The sequence below is a fragment of the Prunus mume genome, linkage group LG3 (assembly GCF_029339155.1).
Source record: "Prunus mume cultivar Tortuosa linkage group LG3, ASM2933915v1, whole genome shotgun sequence".
NCBI classification, from domain to species: Eukaryota; Viridiplantae; Streptophyta; class Magnoliopsida; order Rosales; family Rosaceae; genus Prunus; species Prunus mume.
The window spans coordinates 821,620-842,508 of NC_142700.1; the positions used below are offsets into that span (position 1 = coordinate 821,620).

General features: G+C 38.2%; 5 protein-coding genes across 6 annotated transcripts; 2 read left to right on the forward strand and 3 right to left on the reverse strand.

Moving 5' to 3' along the window:
• Positions 1-2,756: 2,756 nt before the first annotated feature.
• Positions 2,757-9,234, forward strand: EMB2369 (tRNA synthetase class I (I, L, M and V) family protein). 2 transcript variants are annotated; one of them, XM_008226484.3, is made up of 20 exons: positions 2,760-3,196; positions 3,410-3,554; positions 3,647-3,703; positions 4,113-4,232; positions 4,317-4,421; positions 4,542-4,765; positions 4,890-4,956; positions 5,038-5,192; positions 5,393-5,657; positions 5,766-5,960; positions 6,150-6,229; positions 6,376-6,438; positions 6,587-6,668; positions 6,910-6,987; positions 7,059-7,157; positions 7,305-7,477; positions 7,651-7,828; positions 8,191-8,268; positions 8,362-8,493; positions 8,646-9,234. In XM_008226484.3, exons 1-20 carry the CDS (start codon positions 2,805-2,807, stop codon positions 8,883-8,885), a joined length of 2,928 nt encoding a protein of 975 aa, XP_008224706.2. In that variant the 5' UTR covers positions 2,760-2,804; the 3' UTR covers positions 8,886-9,234. The 2 variants fall into 2 exon arrangements, 1 of the variants encoding a protein (XP_008224706.2); XR_016125178.1 differs by lacking the exons at positions 8,362-8,493; positions 8,646-9,234 and having other exon boundaries at positions 2,757-3,196; positions 7,743-7,828; positions 8,191-8,273.
• Positions 9,235-9,998: 764 nt separating this feature from the next.
• LOC103324430 (Core-2/I-branching beta-1,6-N-acetylglucosaminyltransferase family protein) lies at positions 9,999-13,671 on the forward strand. The gene is made up of 11 exons (XM_008226483.3): positions 9,999-10,255; positions 10,353-10,636; positions 10,732-10,848; positions 11,257-11,357; positions 11,513-11,584; positions 11,753-11,834; positions 12,182-12,262; positions 12,413-12,454; positions 12,557-12,616; positions 12,794-12,940; positions 13,025-13,671. Exons 2-11 carry the CDS (start codon positions 10,361-10,363, stop codon positions 13,202-13,204), a joined length of 1,158 nt encoding a protein of 385 aa, XP_008224705.2. The 5' UTR covers positions 9,999-10,255; positions 10,353-10,360; the 3' UTR covers positions 13,205-13,671.
• Positions 13,672-13,854: 183 nt separating this feature from the next.
• On the reverse strand, positions 13,855-16,209 carry LOC103324474 (Tetratricopeptide repeat (TPR)-like superfamily protein). The gene is given in 2 exon segments (XM_008226534.3): positions 13,855-15,779; positions 15,781-16,209. Coding segments are annotated over 2 exon segments (2,253 nt in total). The 5' UTR covers positions 16,138-16,209; the 3' UTR covers positions 13,855-13,883.
• A 254-nt stretch (positions 16,210-16,463) lies between these two features.
• On the reverse strand, positions 16,464-18,606 carry LOC103324428 (uncharacterized). The gene is made up of 7 exons (XM_008226482.3): positions 18,299-18,606; positions 18,125-18,191; positions 17,953-17,999; positions 17,519-17,606; positions 17,134-17,267; positions 16,943-17,041; positions 16,464-16,696 (listed from the first exon to the last, which is right to left on the reverse strand). Exons 1-7 carry the CDS (start codon positions 18,521-18,523, stop codon positions 16,616-16,618), a joined length of 741 nt encoding a protein of 246 aa, XP_008224704.2. The 5' UTR covers positions 18,524-18,606; the 3' UTR covers positions 16,464-16,615.
• Positions 18,607-18,741: 135 nt separating this feature from the next.
• Positions 18,742-20,322, reverse strand: LOC148918353 (cytochrome b561 and DOMON domain-containing protein At5g35735-like). The gene is made up of 3 exons (XM_089048529.1): positions 19,927-20,322; positions 19,575-19,829; positions 18,742-19,385 (listed from the first exon to the last, which is right to left on the reverse strand). The coding sequence occupies exons 1-3, from the start codon at positions 20,191-20,193 to the stop codon at positions 19,104-19,106; spliced, it is 804 nt and encodes a 267-aa protein (XP_088904655.1). The 5' UTR covers positions 20,194-20,322; the 3' UTR covers positions 18,742-19,103.
• Positions 20,323-20,889: the final 567 nt, after the last annotated feature.

Below are 20,889 nucleotides of genomic sequence, written 5' to 3' on the forward strand. Positions count from 1 at the left end.
AAAAATGGAGTGGGGGCCTGGGATCACACTAGTCCCATGCTGGCTCCACCCCTGGAAATACCTCCTACGTGCTTCTCCAGAAAATCACTAAAAGTGTTTTTAAGTATGTGCTTCTCCATAAAATCACTTAAAAAATCACTTAAAGTGATTATTTGGATAAATAATTCTCCATAAAAGTGATTATTGGCATTTATAATCACTCTTAAACGTGCCCTAAGTTGTTAATGAAAAATCTTATGCAAATGCTTCTACATGAAGTACTTTTGCTCATAAGCACTCTCCAAAAAGCGATTTATGACTCGCAAGAAATTTTGAATTGTTTTGCTAAATGCAGTCAGAATTTATTGGGAAGCACTTTTAGCCATTGCAAAAACACTCCCAAAATATGCCCTAAGTAAAATATTATGTCTTATCATTCACAAATGAAAAGGACAAACTCAATCATATATTTTCCAAATTTTCTCAAAACTTTTAAAAACAATTTGCATGCATCACACACATAAAACACCTACACATATATAAATTTTTGGATGCACACCAGTATATACCTTAATATGGCACAAATCATGATATTAGGGCCCATCTGATAACATGATTAATTGTTTTTTTTAACTCTCCTTCAACTCTATCCCTGTAGAAACAAAATCATTGATATATATATATATATATATATATCACATCATAATCTTTGCAGTTATTTTATAGAGTTCATCTTGCTCATCTATTTTTGCCAAGATTAGGATGGGATGGGGAAACACACAAATATAGGGGGTTCGAACTCAAGACCACTTGGGAGCACATCAAAGACTTTATTCAATTAAATTTAGATGGCTACTTCGTATTAGAAAAATACTTTTTACTTGCATGAAGTAGTGGAAGAAACTAATTTTAAAAAATATATTACTTGCATATATAAACTTAGCTAAATTGATTAGAGCTGATGTGCCCCATTCTGTACTCGAGTTCGAATCTCATTTCACATAGTTTATATTATATTAAAAGGAAAAATAAAATAAAATACATATATATTATTTGAGATTTTTCTATTAGAAAATGGGTTTGAAAAAAGAAAAAGATAAGTAAAATTCTCATTATTTCTTTCTTCTTTCTTTATGTTTTAACATGAATCATAAACAACAGATAATTATAAAATAATAAATAACAAAGTTTAAGAGAAAAATTGCTTCCACAAAAGAAGCTTCTCCTATTGTGCAGGTTCCTTACCCAAAATTACTAGCAGCCCATGAATAGCAACCTTTCTCAAACAATGAAAACCTCTTTTTAGGCTTTTGGAGATCTCAGGCGCTCCGCAAGCAATCCACCATGTTTCAAGGCAATAATTGGCACACTCTTCTATTAGAAATCAACCATGAATCATTGTGTGGAGTATAGTTTCTTGCTCTACAGATCTTCATATCAGTATGCATGCCTAAGCATACCTTGTTTGAAAGCACCAATTGCTGAAGCAGTCAAGACCAAAAGATGAATTGCTTGAGAGCATTGAAACCTGGAAATGCCAAGAGAACCCATCTTCAAGGAAGACCAAACAAAATGGTAGGGTACAAGTCCTTTTTATAGTTAGATCTAGGGTTTCATTGTTTATGTGAAATGACAAATTTGTCCTTACTTTAGAATCCAATTAAAGAAGTTGAATGAATCATGGCCATTCATTAGCTATATATTAATCCAATATTTCAAAAGTCGATCCAAATCCCACGTAAGATTGCCGTGTCCTTAACCAACAAAGTTTGAACTTTTCTATCAATTGTAATTGTTGTGATAAAGGATGCACGATATAAGCCTCCCCCCTTCACACACAGAGTCCCAATATTAAAAACTTCTCTAAAAAATTACAATAAGTAAGTAATGACAATCAAATCTACCTCTAAAACTTGTAAGAAAGTAAGAGGATTATGAGGAGAAAAAAATTTTGAGTTACAAAAATACTAGAATTTCGCCTTACATGTATTTTTTTTATACCAACAATAGTCTAAACTATCATAAATAAATATACTCTACAAGACTATGGATTCATACTTGAGTGCAAGAGGTTGATTGCCTTCACCAATTAGTCTAACCCACGTCGTTACACATGACAACATTAGAAACCCACAAGAATTCTATACTGCGGGCTCTATTTCTTAACCGTTGGATCAAATAAGAGATATGACATCATCTCTCACTATAGAATGACTCTAGAAACCCAATTACACTGAGCTGGGGTTCATTCAAGGTCAATTCGCGGAAAATGCTATAATGAGGAGCTTAGAGTGAGGGAGTTGTTTGAGGGGTCCAATCCCACCATAAAAAAATTGAAAAGAAATTATTAGACTTAAACATTTTAAATGAACCCCAAACAACCCCCTCACTCTAAGCGAATAGTTATATGGTGAATGTGTCATATATGAATCATAAATGTGGACTTTCATATTAGCCACATGATTCATCTGAATAGTAATTTTGCTTAAGTTTAATGAAATGATCTTGTAATTAAGGTTAATGAAATGATCCTATGAGTAATATGAAAGTCCACATGAAGGGTTCATATATAACACCCTCGCTATAGAATTTCGCTACTCTAAGCTCTTCATCGCAACAGCTCCCGTCAATTTGCCCAATTATAGTGGAGTGGGCTGTGGTCCATTCTAGTCAATTTACACTGGGCTAGTTTTCTTCTTGGTTCAGCCCAAAACCCCCAGAAAACCCAACAAAGCAAAACGAGCGCCAATAACAGTTGAAGCACGTTATCTCATCCATTCTTCTCAGCCACTCTCACTCTTCTCTCTATTTCAGCTTAATGCGAAATGAGTTCTGGTCACGCACAACTACATCTCCAGCTTCAAGCACTTCCACCACCTCCCTTACGCTTTGGCTCAGTTCTATTTCCTTCGCACCCAATTCAATCCAAGAGAATCAGAAACAGCAGTTTCTCTTTAAGATTGTACCATAACGGCTCTAAAAGCAGTGCCTTTGGTAGAAAAAGTGGCGTGATAAGAAGCTCAGTGGCTGAGGAAGCCAATGGCGCGGCAGAGCCGAAGCCCAAGCAGCAAGTGACGGTGAAGAGGCCCTACCCTTTCCACGAAATCGAGCTCAAATGGCAGCGTTATTGGGAGGAAAATCAAACTTTTCGAACCCCCGATGAAATTGATACCTCCAAGCCCAAATACTATGTCCTTGATATGTTCCCTTATCCCAGGTCTCTCTATTTCTCACAAAACTTCTGCTTTTCTTGATTTAATTTATTTAGAGTGCTGGGTGATTATGAATGTAAAAAAGGTGAAGGCCCAGTTTTACTAAATCGATTTTGGACTGTTAAATGCTTTCTTTTTTCTTTCTTCTCATGGCAATTGTGGTTGTGTAGGAACAGAAAGTCTGAGACTTTTATGCTAATTTTTATGGATTTTTGCAGTGGAGCTGGGTTACATGTTGGCCATCCACTTGGATATACCGCCACAGACATTCTCGCTAGGCTTAAACGTATGCAGGGTTACAATGTATTACACCCAATGGGATGGGATGCATTTGGATTGCCAGCAGAGCAATATGCAATCGAGGTGCTTTTTCTGCGGCTTAAAACTATTTGAATAACTGCAGCGGGTTTGAACAGTTAAATTACTAATTCGGTTCCCTTGTATGTGTTTGACAGACAGGAACTCACCCAAAGATCACAACCTTGAAGAACATTGATCGGTTTCGCTCCCAGGTCATATACTTTTCATTCTTTTGCTGGATGTGCGACAAGTCAGTAAATGAAGAAACTTGGTTAATTGTGACTTAAGATAAACTACAGAACGCTATATATCTATATTGAGCATTATGGTCACGATTCCATGAAAGACCCCTTTAGAAGTTACATTTTAAAATGAACTTGTTGCTTCAATCTAATGGCTGATAGGCTGGTTATTATATAAAGCAGGTTATTAGATAACTTAATGCTGATGAATTAAAGGGGTTTGGCCCTGTACATTTCTTCTTTCCTCAAGAGTTGTAAATGCTTGTCAATTTTAGTCATGGTAGCTATCCCTGTTCGAAAATAGCTTTGTTTCTCTCTTGGTTTTGGTGGATTGTATTATTTGTTTTCTATTTGTTGAAATTTTGCAGTTGCTTTGCAGCTTAAATCATTGGGATTCTCATATGACTGGGATCGTGAAATTTCTACAACGGAACCAGAATATTATAGATGGACCCAGTGGATCTTTCTTCAGCTATTAAAGAGAGGATTGGCTTATCAGGTATAAATGTGATATTGGCTGTAGATAGTTTCCATCAGTTTTCACCATAAAACAGATAGGATACTCTATTTTTGTTGCATTCAGGCTGAAGTGCCAGTTAATTGGTGCCCTGCACTTGGTACTGTCCTGGCAAATGAAGAGGTGGTAGATGGTGTGAGCGAGCGTGGGGGCCATCCAGTTATAAGAAAGGTTTATACCAGCTTTATGTACTTTCATTTTACAAGCCATCTAAGTTATAATCTTCTAGGCTTAATTCCAAATTTCGGATGGTTTTATAATTTTACAGTGTCATTGTTTATTGCCGAGCAGCCAATGAAGCAATGGATGCTCAAGATTACTGCATATGCTGATCGTCTACTTGAAGATTTAGATGACCTTGACTGGCCTGAAAGCATAAAAGAAATGCAAAGAAACTGGATTGGGAGGTCAGAAGGTGCTGAGATGGATTTTCCTATTCTTAGCAGTGATGGACATGAAAGAGACACAAAGATTACAATCTATACTACCAGACCTGACACCATCTTTGGAGCAACGTAATAATCATACACCATATTCCTGTATTGTTCGTGAATTTATTATGTTAGATTCACTTGTACAGAGAATCTTTGACACAGTGTCCCTGAATTTATATTAGTTTTTTTGGCTGTTTGCTTCCAGCTATTTAGTTGTGGCACCGGAGCATCCCTTGTTGTCATCGTTAGTATCAACAGCCCAGAGAAAAAGTGTACGTTCAATTGTTTCATCCCCAGTTTTCTCAAAGGTTTCTTATGATGGGTAATTAGAGGGCCAACAATATTCAGGACAGGTGGAGGAGTACACAGATCTTGCTTCAAGAAAGAGTGACCTGGAGAGGACTGAGCTTCAGAAGGAAAAAACCGGGGTCTTCAGTGGTTGCTATGCTAAAAATCCAGTTAGTGGTGAAGCCATCCCTATATGGGTTGCAGACTATGTCCTGGGGAGGTTTGTTTGGCTTATGCTCATTTCCTACATTCTTTACCAGTATTTTTCATTTGGAAGATTCATGCGTGCTGGAGTTGTGACATCTACCTTGGTACGATGTGTAAAATGGGAATTGTGTGTGTTGATTATTGCTCCTGTTATGCAAATATGTTTCATTAAATTGCAATATAACTTACCATGTGAGTTTGTTCCTTATGCAGTTATGGAACGGGGGCAATTATGGCTGTACCTGCACACGACACTCGTGACTTAGAGTTTGCATCAAAATTTGACATCCCAATTCGTTGGGTTGTGATGCCGGATGATAAAAATCTCAGTGGTTCTGGAAAGGCCTATTCAGGTGAAGGCACTGTTGTAAATTCTTCAAATTCAACAGTGGGGCTGGACATTAATGGCTTATCCAGCAAAGAAGCTGCTTCTAAAGTCATCGAATGGGCTGATAAAACTGCAAATGGGAAGAAAAAGGTGATATTTCAGAGCACGGAAGCTTATGTAATTAGAAATTTGGAGTATGCCCACTTGCTCCATGCATATGATATGATATGTTCTTTCCCTCAAACTTGTCTTTTTCAGGTGAACTATAAGTTGAGGGATTGGCTTTTTGCTCGGCAACGTTATTGGGGGGAACCTATCCCAGTAGTTTTTTTGGATGATAATGGTGAGACTGTTCCCCTACTTGAAACTGAACTGCCCCTTACCCTACCAGAACTGGATGATTTTTCTCCCACTGGAACAGGAGAACCACCACTATCAAAATCAGTTTCTTGGGTATGTTTTCCCTCCTGTACTTTCTTTGTTTTGTCTACTGTTTAGTCTGTTTGTGGATGAGTTCATGCAACTTCAGATTTGTGGTTTTATTAGTCTTTGGTGAACTGCTTAACTTTTTCTCGCAAGTATTCCAGATGATTTTGTTGCCCTCTGTATTTATATATGTACACCATTGAAACTTATTTTCAGGTCAAAACTAAGGACCCTTTAACTGGAAAACCTGCTCGACGAGAGACAAGCACCATGCCCCAGTGGGCTGGTTCTTGCTGGTAATCTGTTCAATACCTTCAATAGTTGATTTCTGTAATCTGTTCAATACCTTCAATAGTTGATTTCTGTTAGTTAAGGCAGATATGAAATGTTAGAAAGTTTGTTTTAGGTTTTAGATGCTGTACCTTTTTTTTGACCATGTCAGGTACTATTTGAGATTTATGGACCCAAAAAATTTAAAAGAAGTGGTGGCGAAGACAAAAGAAATGTAAGTAAAGTCTTTCTCTGTGCATGCTTCATTTCGCATTCTATTTTCTTTATTAAAATAAAAATAAAAACAGATAGTGATTACCGTTTTGATATTATGTGAATTTCACCTTCTATTCATGTTTTATAAAACTCCTCTTGATCTGCAGGTATTGGAGCCCAGTTGATGTGTATGTTGGCGGTGCTGAACATGCTGTTCTTCATTTACTTTATTCAAGGTTCTGGCACAAGGTCTGTGACTTAAATCTGTCGTGTTCTTCATTTTGAGAAATACAAGTAGATAGGATTCATCAATATGAAATTGCACATTTTTGTGCAATAGTTACATCTATTGTCATTATGCCCAAGGACTACCTAAAATTAATAATGCAAAGGGTAGTAAAAAGAGAAGAAAAAAAATGCTTGACTGGATTCGTTGTCCAATATTCATTCTCATGTTTTTTAACTAAATCTTTGGACGTTTTTATTTCAGGTTCTGTATGACATTGGCATCGTGTCCACCAAAGAACCATTCAAGTGTGTCATAAACCAGGGAATTATTCTTGGCGAAGTAAGAAAAGTTGTTTTGTATACTGAAGAGTAATTTTTGCCAACACATGTTTCTAATACTTTGCTCTGCAGGTTCAATATATTGCTTACAAGGACTCTGATGGGAATTTTATCTCTGCAGACTCTGGAACATCAGTTGAGTATCATCAAGAACTAATACCAGAGGAAAAGGTTTGCTTCTTGGATCCCTCTGGATAGTTTTTTCTTCTATATTGATTCTGTTTTGATAGGGTTAATGGAAGAAAGAACCTTTAGTTTGGTATTCCGTATTCCTCTTCCACTTTTTATTTTCTCTTGACGTAATTTTTCCTTCTGTAGGTCATGAAATCTGGGGATTCTTTCGTAATGAAAGACAATCCAAACATTTGTCTGATTGCACGTTCTCATAAAATGAGTAAAAGCAGGGGAAATGTAGTCAATCCTGATGATGTTGTTTCTGAATACGGGGCAGATTCTCTACGTTTATATGAAATGTTCATGGGGCCACTTAGGTAGTTTTTTTAATTGCATTTTTATCTTATTAACTGTTTTGTTTGGCCTATCTTTCCACTAATGTGTCCACACTGTCTAGCGATATCTTTGCATTTCTAAGGAATTAAATTATTTCGACAAAAGATTTACTCTATTCTTAAATAATTTTCTTGTTACTAAATTTTGCTTCTAGAGATTCAAAAACCTGGAATACGAGTGGTATTGAAGGTGTCCATCGATTTTTGGGAAGAACCTGGAGGCTAATTGTTGGTTCACCATTATCAGATGGTACATTCAAGGATGGAACATTAGTGACTGATGAGGATCCTACTTTGGAGCAACTTCGTTCTCTCCATAAATGCATTGCGAAGGTCAGATCTCAAATTCTGGGACTTTGTCTTCTATAAGTTATATTCCCTATTTTTTCCTCAATTGTCTTTTTCTATAAGTTGTGTTGTTAGAAGGTAACTTGTTTCTTTACTTGATAATTTGTTCAAGTTGAGCAGCAGTTTGAAGACTTCATATGCCACCATGTGTTCTTGATGTCATAATCTGACATGGATAGTGGTCGTCGTTTGAAACACATAATAGATGAACAGAATGAATCATGAAAACTTATGTTAGAATGACTGTCCGAAAATCAGAAGCATGCACCTTTATATCAGTTTAAAGTGTGCACTTTTTAACCAATGAATTCTTCTTCTTTTCTTTTCATTTCCCCCCACAATTGCAGGTAACAGAGGAAATAGAAGCGACAAGATTCAACACTGGAATATCTGCAATGATGGAGTTCCTTAATGTGGCTTATAAGGTCCTTGAAGCCATTTGAAACACATACGTATCATCTTTTGGAGATTGTTAAGCATGACACATTAACTGAGTAATTGTTTCATTTATCTTTCAGTGGAAAAAACATCCAAGATTGATTATTGAAGCATTTGTTTTGTTGCTATCACCGTATGCACCTCATATGGCTGAGGAACTTTGGTTTCGCTTGGGACACTCCAAATCATTGGCATATGAGCCTTTTCCTAAGGTGTGAATTCCTCTCTCTAACATATCATCACTGATTACTATGGTGTCATAACCATAATGATAACTAAGGAAAGCATTCTCTTTCTTGTTTCCAAACTTGAGGAACGCTGATTGGTAGATGGTGACCACTTCTTGATTTCTTCCTATGAGCAGGTGGATCCTGCGTTTTTGAAGGAATCTACTATTGTCCTACCTGTTCAGATCAATGGCAAGACAAGGGGCACAATCCAGGTTGAAGAGACCTGTTCAGAGGAGAATGCTTTCCAATTGGCATCAAGAGATGAGAAACTCTCCAAATATCTGAATGGGAAGGTGATTAAAAAGAGGATTTTTGTCCCTGGAAAGATCCTGAATGTTATCCTGGACCTTCAAAACGTCAAGGCGACAGTCTGATAATCCCTTCATTCCCATTTTGGCATTGATGAGGTCTGGTCTGATGACTCCATAAAGAAACAGCTCCGCCTTTATTTGCCTTGCTTACCAATGAAAATCATGCAAGTAAGCGGAAGAATTATATGCCAATCATGGAGACAGAAGAAGAGTAACCCGCAAACCACAGTGTAGATCAGAAAAAGGGGTGGGTCTGGCTTCAAAGTCTACACCTCTCTGTATGCCACTTGTATTGGTATGAGAATGGTATATTGGGGATCATTTTCTTCAATATTGTATATACATTGATGTTCTTCTTGTAATGTAAAGCTGGTGATTTATAATAATTCATAAATATAGTTTGATTCTGTCACGATTTGGTAGCTCAACGGTGAACAAACCAACAAGCTTTTGAGTTTTTGACTCGGACTTATCCCCACCCATCTGATTGATTAGTCGTGACAATAAAATCGAATGCGAGTTGAATTGTGGTGGTTGAGCTTGAGGCAACAAGTACTGGCAAAGCAATGGTCAATTTTAATTTTGAACATGATGTAAACCTTTGGAACAAGTACTGGCAAAACGATGGGGTTTCAAACCTTCGTCTTGACATTTTGAAAGGTTTCTTTGTGTGAATTTATTGGATGCTCTAAAAGATAATACTATGCAGCAACCCTCATGAGCAATTTGATAAACTTGGGTCTATTAGCACTTCTAGTAGTACTTTTCTTTTCGATATTTAAACAAATTCAGAGTTCGAATCTTTCATTGCTGTTAATAATTTTCTTTTTGATGTTTTAATAAAATATCCATAATTAATAATTTAAAAAAATCATGATGAACCCCTCTCATTTTCAAATGGTTGAGTCTAAGAAAAAAAGAAAATTCTTCAACATACTCCATTCATCTCCTCCTCCCTTGGCAACTTCCATAAAAACGAAAAGGAAAAGAAGAGAGAGAAAATAGAAGAAAAACGTTATCACACCATGTGGCAAAGCAAAGGCGGTGCCGTTTTTGTAACCAAAAAAATAGGCCGTGCCGTTTAATTAAAGGAGAGTCCATTAGCGTCCCCTCTCTCGTGGGACCCACCCTCCCTCCCTCATACGACTGACTACCACCTGGCGCGGCCCAGATCACGGCCCGCAAATTTCAAACTACAACAGAAGAGAGCCCACGAAAACGGAAACAAACGACGACCAAGTTTGTCTTTCTCTAGAGTCCCTGCCTAGTCTGTCAGTCCACCCTCTCTCTCTCCGACCTCCGCAAAAGAAAGAAACCTCCAAATTCTCAGAGTCCTCTCTCTCTCGCTCTCTCTCTCTCTCTCTCTCTCTCTCTCTCTCTCCTCCCGTTTCAAATGCTCCTCCTTCTTCCTCCTTCAAAATCTAACCTTCAATGTACTCTCTCTCCTTCTCTGAGTTTTGATTTTCAATTTTTGAGTTCATGACTTCTGTTCATTCTGATAAAGTTCACGTATTTTTCAATTAATTCAAGGAAAGACGATGATGATGACGAAGAAGTCACCACCAATCCCGGCGCGCCACGTACTCAGGTTCAGCTGGAAGCTGGTGGTCATCCTCTCGATCACTCTCTGCGTCTTGGCCTTCTTCAAGCTTCACTCGCAACCTGACCTCTACTCCTCTCCTTCTTCATTATCTATCGCAAGATCTCGACTTTCTCGTCACGGCAACAACTTTAGCGGCCCTCCCAAGATTGCCTTCCTTTTTCTCGCCCGCCGTAGCCTCCCCCTCGATTTTCTCTGGGGCAGCTTCTTCGAGGTTTAGTCTTTTACTTTTATAAATTTATCGTTTTCCATTTCTATTTTCTGGGACTTTCTCGGGAAAGTGAAGGAGAATTCCTGTAATTTTGGCAGAATGCTGACATGCCGAATTTTTCGATTTATATTCACTCGGCGCCTGGTTTTTCTTTCGACGAGTCGACGACGAGATCACATTTCTTTTACGGCCGCCAATTGACGAATAGCATTCAGGTAGTTATTCATTTAGCTTATGATTGGTTGCTAAGAAAACGAAAGAAAAAAAAAATGAAACAGAAAAGTATTAAAAAATTCAAAAACTTCCGTTATTTTTTTTAGTAATGTCATTCTAGCACCCTATGAATGCCTATATCACAGTCTGCCTTTTCCCCTTAAGTTCTTTATATTCCCTGTTTGCTGAATGTTTGCTGAAGGGAATTTAAGGAGAAGATTAAGGCAGTTTAAAGAGTTGGTATTCAACTCTGTTATGTGGTGATTGTTGTCTTATAAATTATAACATTCTATAGTGGAATGATCCAAATTGAGTTCAAAGGAATTATTTGCTTCAATATCACGTGTTGTTGTCCATATGGTATTATTCCCTACTTACATAGAATGCAAACTGGTGGTCATATATTGCAGGTGGGTTGGGGAGAATCAAGTATGATTGAAGCAGAGAGGTTGTTGTTCGCAACAGCTCTTGAGGATCCAGCGAATCAACGATTTGTACTCCTCTCTGACAGGTTAATATTCTTACTGTGTAATATTAATGAGTGTATAAGCACTAGGTTATAATACCGAAAAGAAAGTAGGTTATAGTATGACCGTGTTTTCTTCTGAAGAATAGGAGTGTTAATGGTGTGCTACTTACCTAAGTTTATTACTTTTTGTACTGCAGTTGTGTTCCTTTGTACAACTTCAGCTATATATACAACTATTTGATGGCTTCTCCAAGGAGCTTTGTGGACAGGTAGATGCAGGGATTTCAATTTTGAGGTGCCAATCATGGATAATTTGTAGATATGCCAGTTAGGAAATTTTCAATTCTATTTTCAGTAAGTTATTGAATGGATATGAATTGAAAAGGCATTCTGAATGTTTCTGAGAAAGTTATTTATGCAGTTTGTTTATTTTGTAGCTTTCTTGATGTAAAGGAGGGCCGCTACAACCCGAAAATGTCACCTAACATACCAAAACAAAAATGGCGAAAAGGATCCCAGGTGATAATCTATTGACTGCTTTTATCTTTATTTGCACTAAACCTTGCCTTACTTGTAAAACAAAAGAAAAATATATTTTAAACGTTTTGTATAAAAAAATTCATTTATTTGAATTCTCTGAAGGACATTCAAAGGCCACAACTTCCTCTTTTGGGGTTACAGATCCAACATTCTTGTTTGTTAAGTCAAGTCTGTAGTCTTTAACACTGGTTCACTTGCTTAGATATTATCATTACTGTCGCCATCGTTATGATTATTCCTCTGCATCTGTGGTTGGTAGGGATGGTAGTACTATGTAATATTATGCATGATTATGCTCTGACTTGAATTTGATTGGGGAATCTCAGTGGATTGCTTTGGTTCGAAGCCATGCTGAAGTCCTTGTGGATGATGAAGTTGTACTACCAGCGTTCAGGAAATTTTGCAAGGTACGTAATCAATCATTGTATGTCTTGAGTATTTCTGTGTTTTGTAACATATTTCAAAATTTCTTTCTGTTCTCTGAAAGTCATTGATAATAGAACTACATCCCCTTAATTTGTTTATAGCAAGTAACTTCACTGCTTCTTATTTTGCAGCGTCGCCCACCTCTGGATGTCAGAAAGGGGAAGCTGAACATTGTAAGTGTGCATAGGCTCAGGGCATAACGTCTAAAAGTGTGTAGTTTTTCTCATCCAAGTGAGTGATAATAGGTTCTGATTTGGCTTAAATTCGAAATGCAGAAACTTCAGAAGCAACACAACTGTATCCCAGATGAACACTATGTGCAGACACTGCTTACGGTAAGATTTTTTAATTTTTGTTGTTGTTTTGTATCTTTCTCCCCCTTTGTTATTTTTTATTTATTTATTATAATTGACTGCTCTGTTGCAATGGCTTTTTATGAATTAGTTATCACTAGTTCGAGAGTTTCTGATTGGGATCCTTGTTTTTACCTGTTCTATGAATTTCTTTGTTAGATGAGTGAGCGTGAAGATGAACTTGAGCGAAGGACATTAACCTATACACTGTGGAACAACTCTGCAACTAAAACAGAGAGTAAAGGCTGGCATCCTATGACTTTCACCCACGCAAATGCAGCCCCTCAGAAAATAAAGGAAATAAAGGTGTTATTGAGTTTTTTTAATATTTTCTTGGCTTGTTTTCCTTCCTGTTTCATTGTTTTGACTTGTGCCAGCCTATTTTGACAGGAGATCAACCATGTATACTATGAGACGGAATACCGGACAGAGTGGTGTTGTGTAAATTCGACATATGTTCCCTGTTTTTTATTCGCAAGGAAATTCTCCCAAGGGGCTGCCATGCGCCTTCTTAGCGAGGAAGTAGTTGGTCAATTTGATACCTCTTCATTATTAGATCCACCACCATGATCCTATACTTGAAGAGTTCTTGCCGCTGCTCACTAACTGTTAGCCGACACTGAAACTAAAATCTGAGCAAGTAAGAAGCCCACCAGAGGTTTACAGATATATTATACTCACACTCACACTCACACGATAGAATTTGATACTAAACACACTATAAAGGTTGTAGAGATGCAGCTGTTCAACGTTTTTCAAAGATGATGAGTCGTCAGTTATCACAGAGAAGATAGGAAATATCCAATAGGATATGCTTGTTCCAGTCAGACTTGCTGCGTTCTATATAATGTTGAAATAGGAACATCATCATCTTGTCTTCTCATGACGGTGCTCGAGACGCATATAACAATTAAAATATTATCTTTGTACCCTCCAGGCGAGTTGAATAATTTGGAACTTCAGACATTTTTGATCTGCTTGAAAAGATTGCATCATTTACTTGGGCCTGTTTTAAGATTATCTTTGTATTTTTCGTTTGTCGTTGTCTTCTTACAATTTCGAAACATCTGTGCAAAATTAGACCTCCTTGCGCCACTGCCTAAGCTGAAAGTGGCTCATTTCCTCGTGTATCATTAGGTGTGGATTGTTACACGGACCAAAACTCTATGGTCTACAAATAATGTGCGTGCAAGTTTAGAATTCTCTCACTAATACTGCAGTAAGGATTGAAGAGAGGTCTTCGCAAAATTTAGCAATCAACTGTCTGGTTTATAAAATCAATACTCGATTTACTCATTTCCCAGCTCAACATTTTCAATATTGACAACATATCGTCATATTGAGGATTTGTATTGTGATCCGTAAAGAATGTAGTGACAGTCCCATGCAATTCAATAAAACTCCAGCCAGGGAGTTTTTTCAAACCAAGAGACCTCATTTGGGTCCATGCCTCACCAACGCCATCCCATCTGTTCATTGAAGCATAGCTATGTGCCAGTTGCACGTAGTTTCCAGCATCCACAGGTCTCAGCGTGAAAATTTCTTCTGCGATAATGTTCCCCAGTTCCTCATTGCCCTTGGTTCGACAAGCATCGAGAAGTATGCCCAAGACATCAACTGCAGGCTCTTGAAACACCCTCTTGTAGAAGTCATAGGCCTCTTCAACCCTTCCAGCTCGGCTGAGAAGATCGACGACACAAGCACGGTGTTCCAAGCTCGGTGCAATGCCAAAATCTTGAGTCATTGACTGGTATATGCTCAAACCTGTATTGACAAGCCCATTGTGGCTGCAAGCAGAAAGAATTGATAGGAAAATGACATGATTTGGTTTCATTCCAGTGTGCAGAAACTCTGAATACATCCTCAATGCAGTCTCTGCTTTTCCATGGCAGCCATAACCAGAAATAATTGTGCTCCATGAGACCAGATCCTGGTTTGACATCTCAACAAAGCACTTGTGAGCTCTGTCTAAGTCACCGCATTTCGAGTACATGTCAACCAGAGCTGTGTCTATCAAGATGCATGGTCTAAGGCAACTTCTCATGGTAAAGTTGTGAATCCACTTTCCTTGATGAAGTGCCCCAAGAGAAGCACAAGCTTGGAGGAGGGAGACCACGGTTAATGAATCGGGCTTCTGAAGGGTTGCCCTCATCTCGGAGAAAAGAACCAGAGCCTCTCGTAAATGACCGTTTTGTGCATATCCAGCAACTATAGCATTCCAAGAAACCAAATCTCTTTTGCCTATCCTTTCAAAAACGGCACGACTTTGCTCCAAACGTGCACACTTTGCATACATGCTAACAAGGGAGTTTTGGGCAGGGATATCCAGTCTCATTCCTTGCCTCAAGACATAACCGTGAATTGAGGTTCCCAGATCAAGAGAACCCAGTTGCGCACAAGCTGCAAGAGCACTAGCTATGGTAGCACTAGATGGCTCTGTTCTTGATTGTAGCATCTGACTGAAAACGTTTAGTGCCCTGTCACCAGAATCATTTTGCACAAGCCCTGAGATCACGGCCGTCCACAGAACCACATCCTTATTTGCAGTCCTTTCAAATATCTGAATGGCAATATCAATGTTGCTGCACTTCAAGTACATAACTATAAGCGCTGTTTCGACATGGGTATCCAATTCAAATCCAGTTCTTAAAATCTGCCCGTGCACAGACTTTCCCAATTTAAGATCACTCTGTGTGGCAGCCACAGACACAGCAGAAGCGTATGTCTGTTTATCTGGCAGAATACCTTCAACCCTCATCATACGCAAAAGCTGAAATACTTCTCTGATATTTCCAGTCTGGGAATAGCCTGAAATTAAGGAATTCCACGAAACTATGTCTCTTCCATCCATATACTCAAACAAGTCCCTAGCATCTTCTACTCTTCCACACTTACCATACACATTCAATATGGAATTCAGTAAAGTAATATCAGACTCAAAGCCATATAGTACTGCACAACCATGCAAACACTGCAAATAAGTAAGCTCCGTAACTCCGGAGAGCAAGCTTAGCAAAGTAACCGAACTGGGCTGAATTCCTTCACGCCGCATGTCACAGAACATATCGAACGCAATGCCAACATTTCCGGCACGCGAATAGCATCCGATAATGGAAGTCCAAGGAACAACATTTCTCTCAGGCATTAACGTCAAAAACTTTGCGGGCATTTTGGGCATGGCCAAATTTGGCATAGAAGTTTATCAAAGAAGAAGCAATGTAAGCATCCAAAGAGAACCCATTAACGACAATACATTGGTGGAACGAGAGGCCAAAGAGGAAGAGGTTTAAGGAGGTGCAAGCTTTGAGAAGATTAGGAAAGGTATAGGTGTCCGGAGGGGTGTTGGTTTTGAGCATAGAGGAGTATGTGACAAGGACTTCTTGGTGAGAGCCTTGGGATGAGAGGCGGTTGATGATGGCGTTGAAAGTGTGGGTCGTGGCAGTTGGTGAAGGCTGAGGTGGTGGTCTCAAGGGGTTTAAGAAAGAGCTGTTTAGCTTCTTCATTATAACTCATGCTACTGATTATTGACAATAGAGGGTGGGGGTCACCAACAAAGAAGATTACTGAGAACTGAGAACGATTTTTCATATTTATTAATATTAAATAGAAAAAAGAAAATAAATATCAGATTAACTAAAGTTCAAAAATCTGTTTAAAAAGTATTCTCGCGCACTTGGAGCAAACTTTTCAAGGAGTTTTGTAAATGATCTCACTAGTGTCGTGCAGTTCTGTTCACTGGGCAGAGCATGGTGTCAAAAATTCAGTTCAGAATTCAGATTGATGGACCAAACATTGAATTGGCATACTGCAGCTAACAAGTGTGCAGAAGTTCCAGTCATACTCATGTAAATTATTTATTCAAGTTCACTTATCTGTTCAAGTTACAAGAAACAGTTTGAATTACATATCCAAAATGACATAGACTACAATTTGCCAAAATCAGCGCATAAAATTACAAGAACATAAATCAAGTTTGTCGAGCTAATTTGATTGTTTCTTTGGATATTCTCTCGCCCCAAATATTGTAGATCCAATTCTCACATTTGTGCTGCCCAATTCGATCTGCAAAACCATCAAATTTCTCCATTAGTCAAGCAATTTAATACATGTGTAAGTTTTAACTTAGTGAAAAAACTTCACTGGTGCTTGGATCAATAAATTTTTCTTTAACATATAAGGTTGCACAAAAGATGACCATTTATAAGTTATAACAACCCAGCACCAAGATACCCCAAACCAATAACCCCCTTCCCCTTTCCCCTCTTCTTATTGTGAAACAGATTACGATAGCGTAAGATTGGTCCTTACAGCTAGCTCGAAGTCTGCAGACATGCCCATTGAAAGTTCACATTGCTCTTCTGGTATTCCAAGTGCCTTGCACACCTCAGTTCTGCAGTTCGCTAATGTCTGACAACAAATGGTTTGGTTTGAGATTTGCCGAGAAACCCAAGGTGCTGAAATTTTGAGAAAGATTTACACGTAGTATGTTGGAGCATCACCTTAAAGTTTTCTGGTGTAGATGTATAATCCAGCATCCCAATTGTCATTAGACCACAAAACTCAAGGTTTGGACAGCCCAAACTGACATGCTTTGCAAGCTCCACAAGTCCAGAGGGCTCAACACCAGATTTTGCTACAAAGGTATTTTACAGAGATCAGATATTATCTAGAAAATATTAAGAATAAATGACTAACTTATGGAAGCCCCATGGATTGTTGACTAACATTTGATAATGAACAAAATGAATGAAAAACATTCATCGGATAACAATGCAAGTGGAAACCATTCATCGGATAACAATGCAAGTGGAAACCACCATACTCCTCAAGCAAGCATCTCCCACTGTATCTAAGAAAAGGGTTGCTCATATCTAGTAGACTTACATTCTTCTCCACTGGTATTCACTTGGAGGAAGACCTTCAAAGGCTTTCTGCCAATGCTAGCAACTACATTATCAAGACGATTTGCAATCTGCAAAACATACAAGGTGGAGTAAACTGAGAACCAACCAAGCTGCTGAGTTTAAGAACAGCTGAACATGATTATCCATAAGAAAAGTATGAGCTTCCCTAATTACAGATAATTAAACCATGGCCACTATTCTTGAATTACCCCAATCATTATAAATAAAGCAATATTGTATACAACAAAGGACCAGTGAATTCAATTTCCATCAGAAACCCAAAGGGGAACTAAGACAAGGTACAATCTTTACTAGAATTACATAATTGTTACAAAATAACATTGATTTTCTCGATACCCATTACCCAAAACTAACTTTACACAGAAAATGCTGTTAATAGAATAAGTGTCTTACCTTCTCATCATCCACACTCTCTACCATTGCAAGGTTGGGTACACCAGCTGCACAATTTGAAAATAACAAAACAAAAACGCTTATTGCTTTCTACAAATGGGCTACCTAACAAAGGCTTAAGATATGACACTGAAGCACAACAAACATATTTGAAAAAGAAAAAGAATCGTACTTAGAAGGGGCTTTACTTTGTTGCTTTGCAAATTCCCAATAAAATGCCACTCAATATCTTCCGGAAGCTGCAGGGCCCAAACCAATCACGAAAATTTAACTACTTTCATTTCTTTCAACACAAATCAGTTAGTCGAAACTCAAGTGAGAGATAGAGAAGCAGAAAGAAAGCAACCTGAGGAGCTTTCTCGACGAGTTCTTGGACGTAGTTTTCGCCGAAACAGCGATGGCCGGCGTCGTACACTTGGCGGAGCACAGAGACTGGCTTCGTCTTGCTCACCGCCACCACTCGGATCTCGTGGGCTACACGTCCCGATTTTTGGGCTGCCAGCTGGACGCGCTGCATCACGGAACGGAGGGCCGCGGCTGCGACGCCGTCGATTGCGGCAGAGCTGGCCATGGCTGGTTGCTCCTCTCCTTTGACTTCGTTTTCTCTCTCCGCCTTCTCCAGATTGTTGGCTTGCTATACAATCCCATTGCATTTTGTGCAGTGGAGCTTAAAAAACTCACGTTTGCCATTACCGTCCGGGGCGCCAGAAGGTGCGGATTAGAAACGTCGCCGTATTCAACTGCAGTACGAAACATCACATTTGGACTGTTTGATAAGGCCCAAACCAGATAGGTTTATGGCTTCGGTAGGAGCCCAAAATCTAGGTTCCTGGGCTATAGAATGTAAGGCTTCTGGCTGAAGTTTATGGCCCACGTTTGATAATATGACTATATTTTATTTTTTTCTTGGGTATCCTTGCTTTTAATTTGAAAAAAATAAAAATATAAATCCAGTAAAGGATTAACGCAACAATAGTCGAACGATGTCTCAAGTTTGAATTCACCACCTTAATTGATAACAAAAACAAAAAACAATAATCAAATTCTTATTGTAGGTGTGAGATTTAGTGTATCCCTTACTAGTCACGTTGAGGGAAAAAAATGAAACAATTGTAGGAAAAAAAGGAAAGATCTGATAATGGGTAGGGTGTTCAAGGAGACGTATACATATTGCTGTTCAATTTCACTGCCTCACGCATCATTGCACGCTTAATCCACTTAAAAATTTCCAATCCTAGAGCAGTAACACCTAAAACACAAAGTATTGCAACATAAGTCCATTTCCACTTTGCAGCATGAGCTCGATTGTTTATTCCTTCAAATATGTTTGCTATGGTTAGGGCAATCAGAGCATAGCCAAGAAGATGATGGCATATCTTCACGTACTTGGGAAACCCATTTTCTCCCTTAGGTCGCCAAAATATGGCAAGCATCTGAACGAACAACCATTAAAAAAAAATTATTACACAAATGACTTAAAATGAAAACAATATTTACCCTTGCACTTGACGTCCTATGTTGTATTCCTCATTTCCTAATTTTACTTGTAGGGAAAAAAAAGAAAACAAGAATTTGACTTTTTTCTTTTTCTGTTTGGAGCCAAGAGGATGAGTTTGACTTACTTGAATGGTGGTGAAAGTAAATATAATGATCCCAAGAACACGATGTGTTTCGTTGCCTTGTTGCTTTGAAGAATTCCCAAGAAACATGCCACTACACCATCCAACGGTGCCTACAATGTATCCACCGCTCTGACACGTTATGTGAACAGAATACCATTCGCTGCACTTGAAGGGAAATTTTCTGAAGTACCTTGCGGCTATTACTCCGATTGGCAACAAAGTTCCCCATCCGAAGATATTCAGAACCCCATGCGTCTGTCATTAAACTTAATTACACACTTTAATTAATTAATCTTCTAATTATCAACAAAAAAGAAGAAAAAAGTTTTTAACGAATATACATCTTACATACATTTCTTAGGTAATGCTGAAAACGAGAGGGGTTTCGACCCCTCCATGTTCTTAGATGTGTTGTGATCACTGCAGGGTTCTGAATAGAAGTAACCTGCATTTGGGGTTTTACCTCTTCAGCATTGGAGTAAGTTTCCCAAACATGAAGTTGTTTCTGCAAGTCAACCAGCTGATTAGTGTTCCCCTGGTAATTGCAGCTTGAAGTTTTGGCTTTGACAGAATGCAGAGGGAAAATTAAACTCAGGATAATCAGGCTTTGGTAATTCATTATCTCTCTCTCAAGCAAAATTGTTTGAGAGAGAGATAAACCCAAAGGTTTCACCCAAAAAAGAAAAAGAGAACAGCAAATTTGTACACTAGAAGTAGAAATATTGTAGGTATATATGTTCAGGGTACAAAATTGTTGCTCATTAATGTTGAAGCCTGAAATATTTTCTTAAGTAGTGAATTGGGTGTTGAGAATATGTGCTTTCCTTACCCAATTGGGGAATCAATGTGTGACTTGTTTTAATGGAAGTAGGACAATCAGATTTTATTCCCATCTTTATTTCCCCTGTCCCCCCCTTTCTTATTTACTATTCAAATTTCAATCATGGGGTTAAAATATCACATAAATTTATCAATGATGTGAAAGTGAGGGAAAGGGTAACTTTCTTTGTTTATATATATATATATATATATATATATATATTCTCAGACTTATGATTGGGATTCAGAATCACTGGAGGAGGCCAACTTTTCTTTGTTGCCAATCAGATGATTTCTTCAGAGAAGATACTGAGTAATTTACAAGTAGCCTAATGAGTTTAGACCATTACTGCAACCACACAAATAAAGCAAAACTTGTATATCAAGTTTCCAATTGTCAACTCTCCCCCCATTGTTTCTATAAAATTCCATATCCTATTGAAACTCTACACTAAGTCTACACTCCTCTCCTACAAAAATATCCTCTCCCTACAGG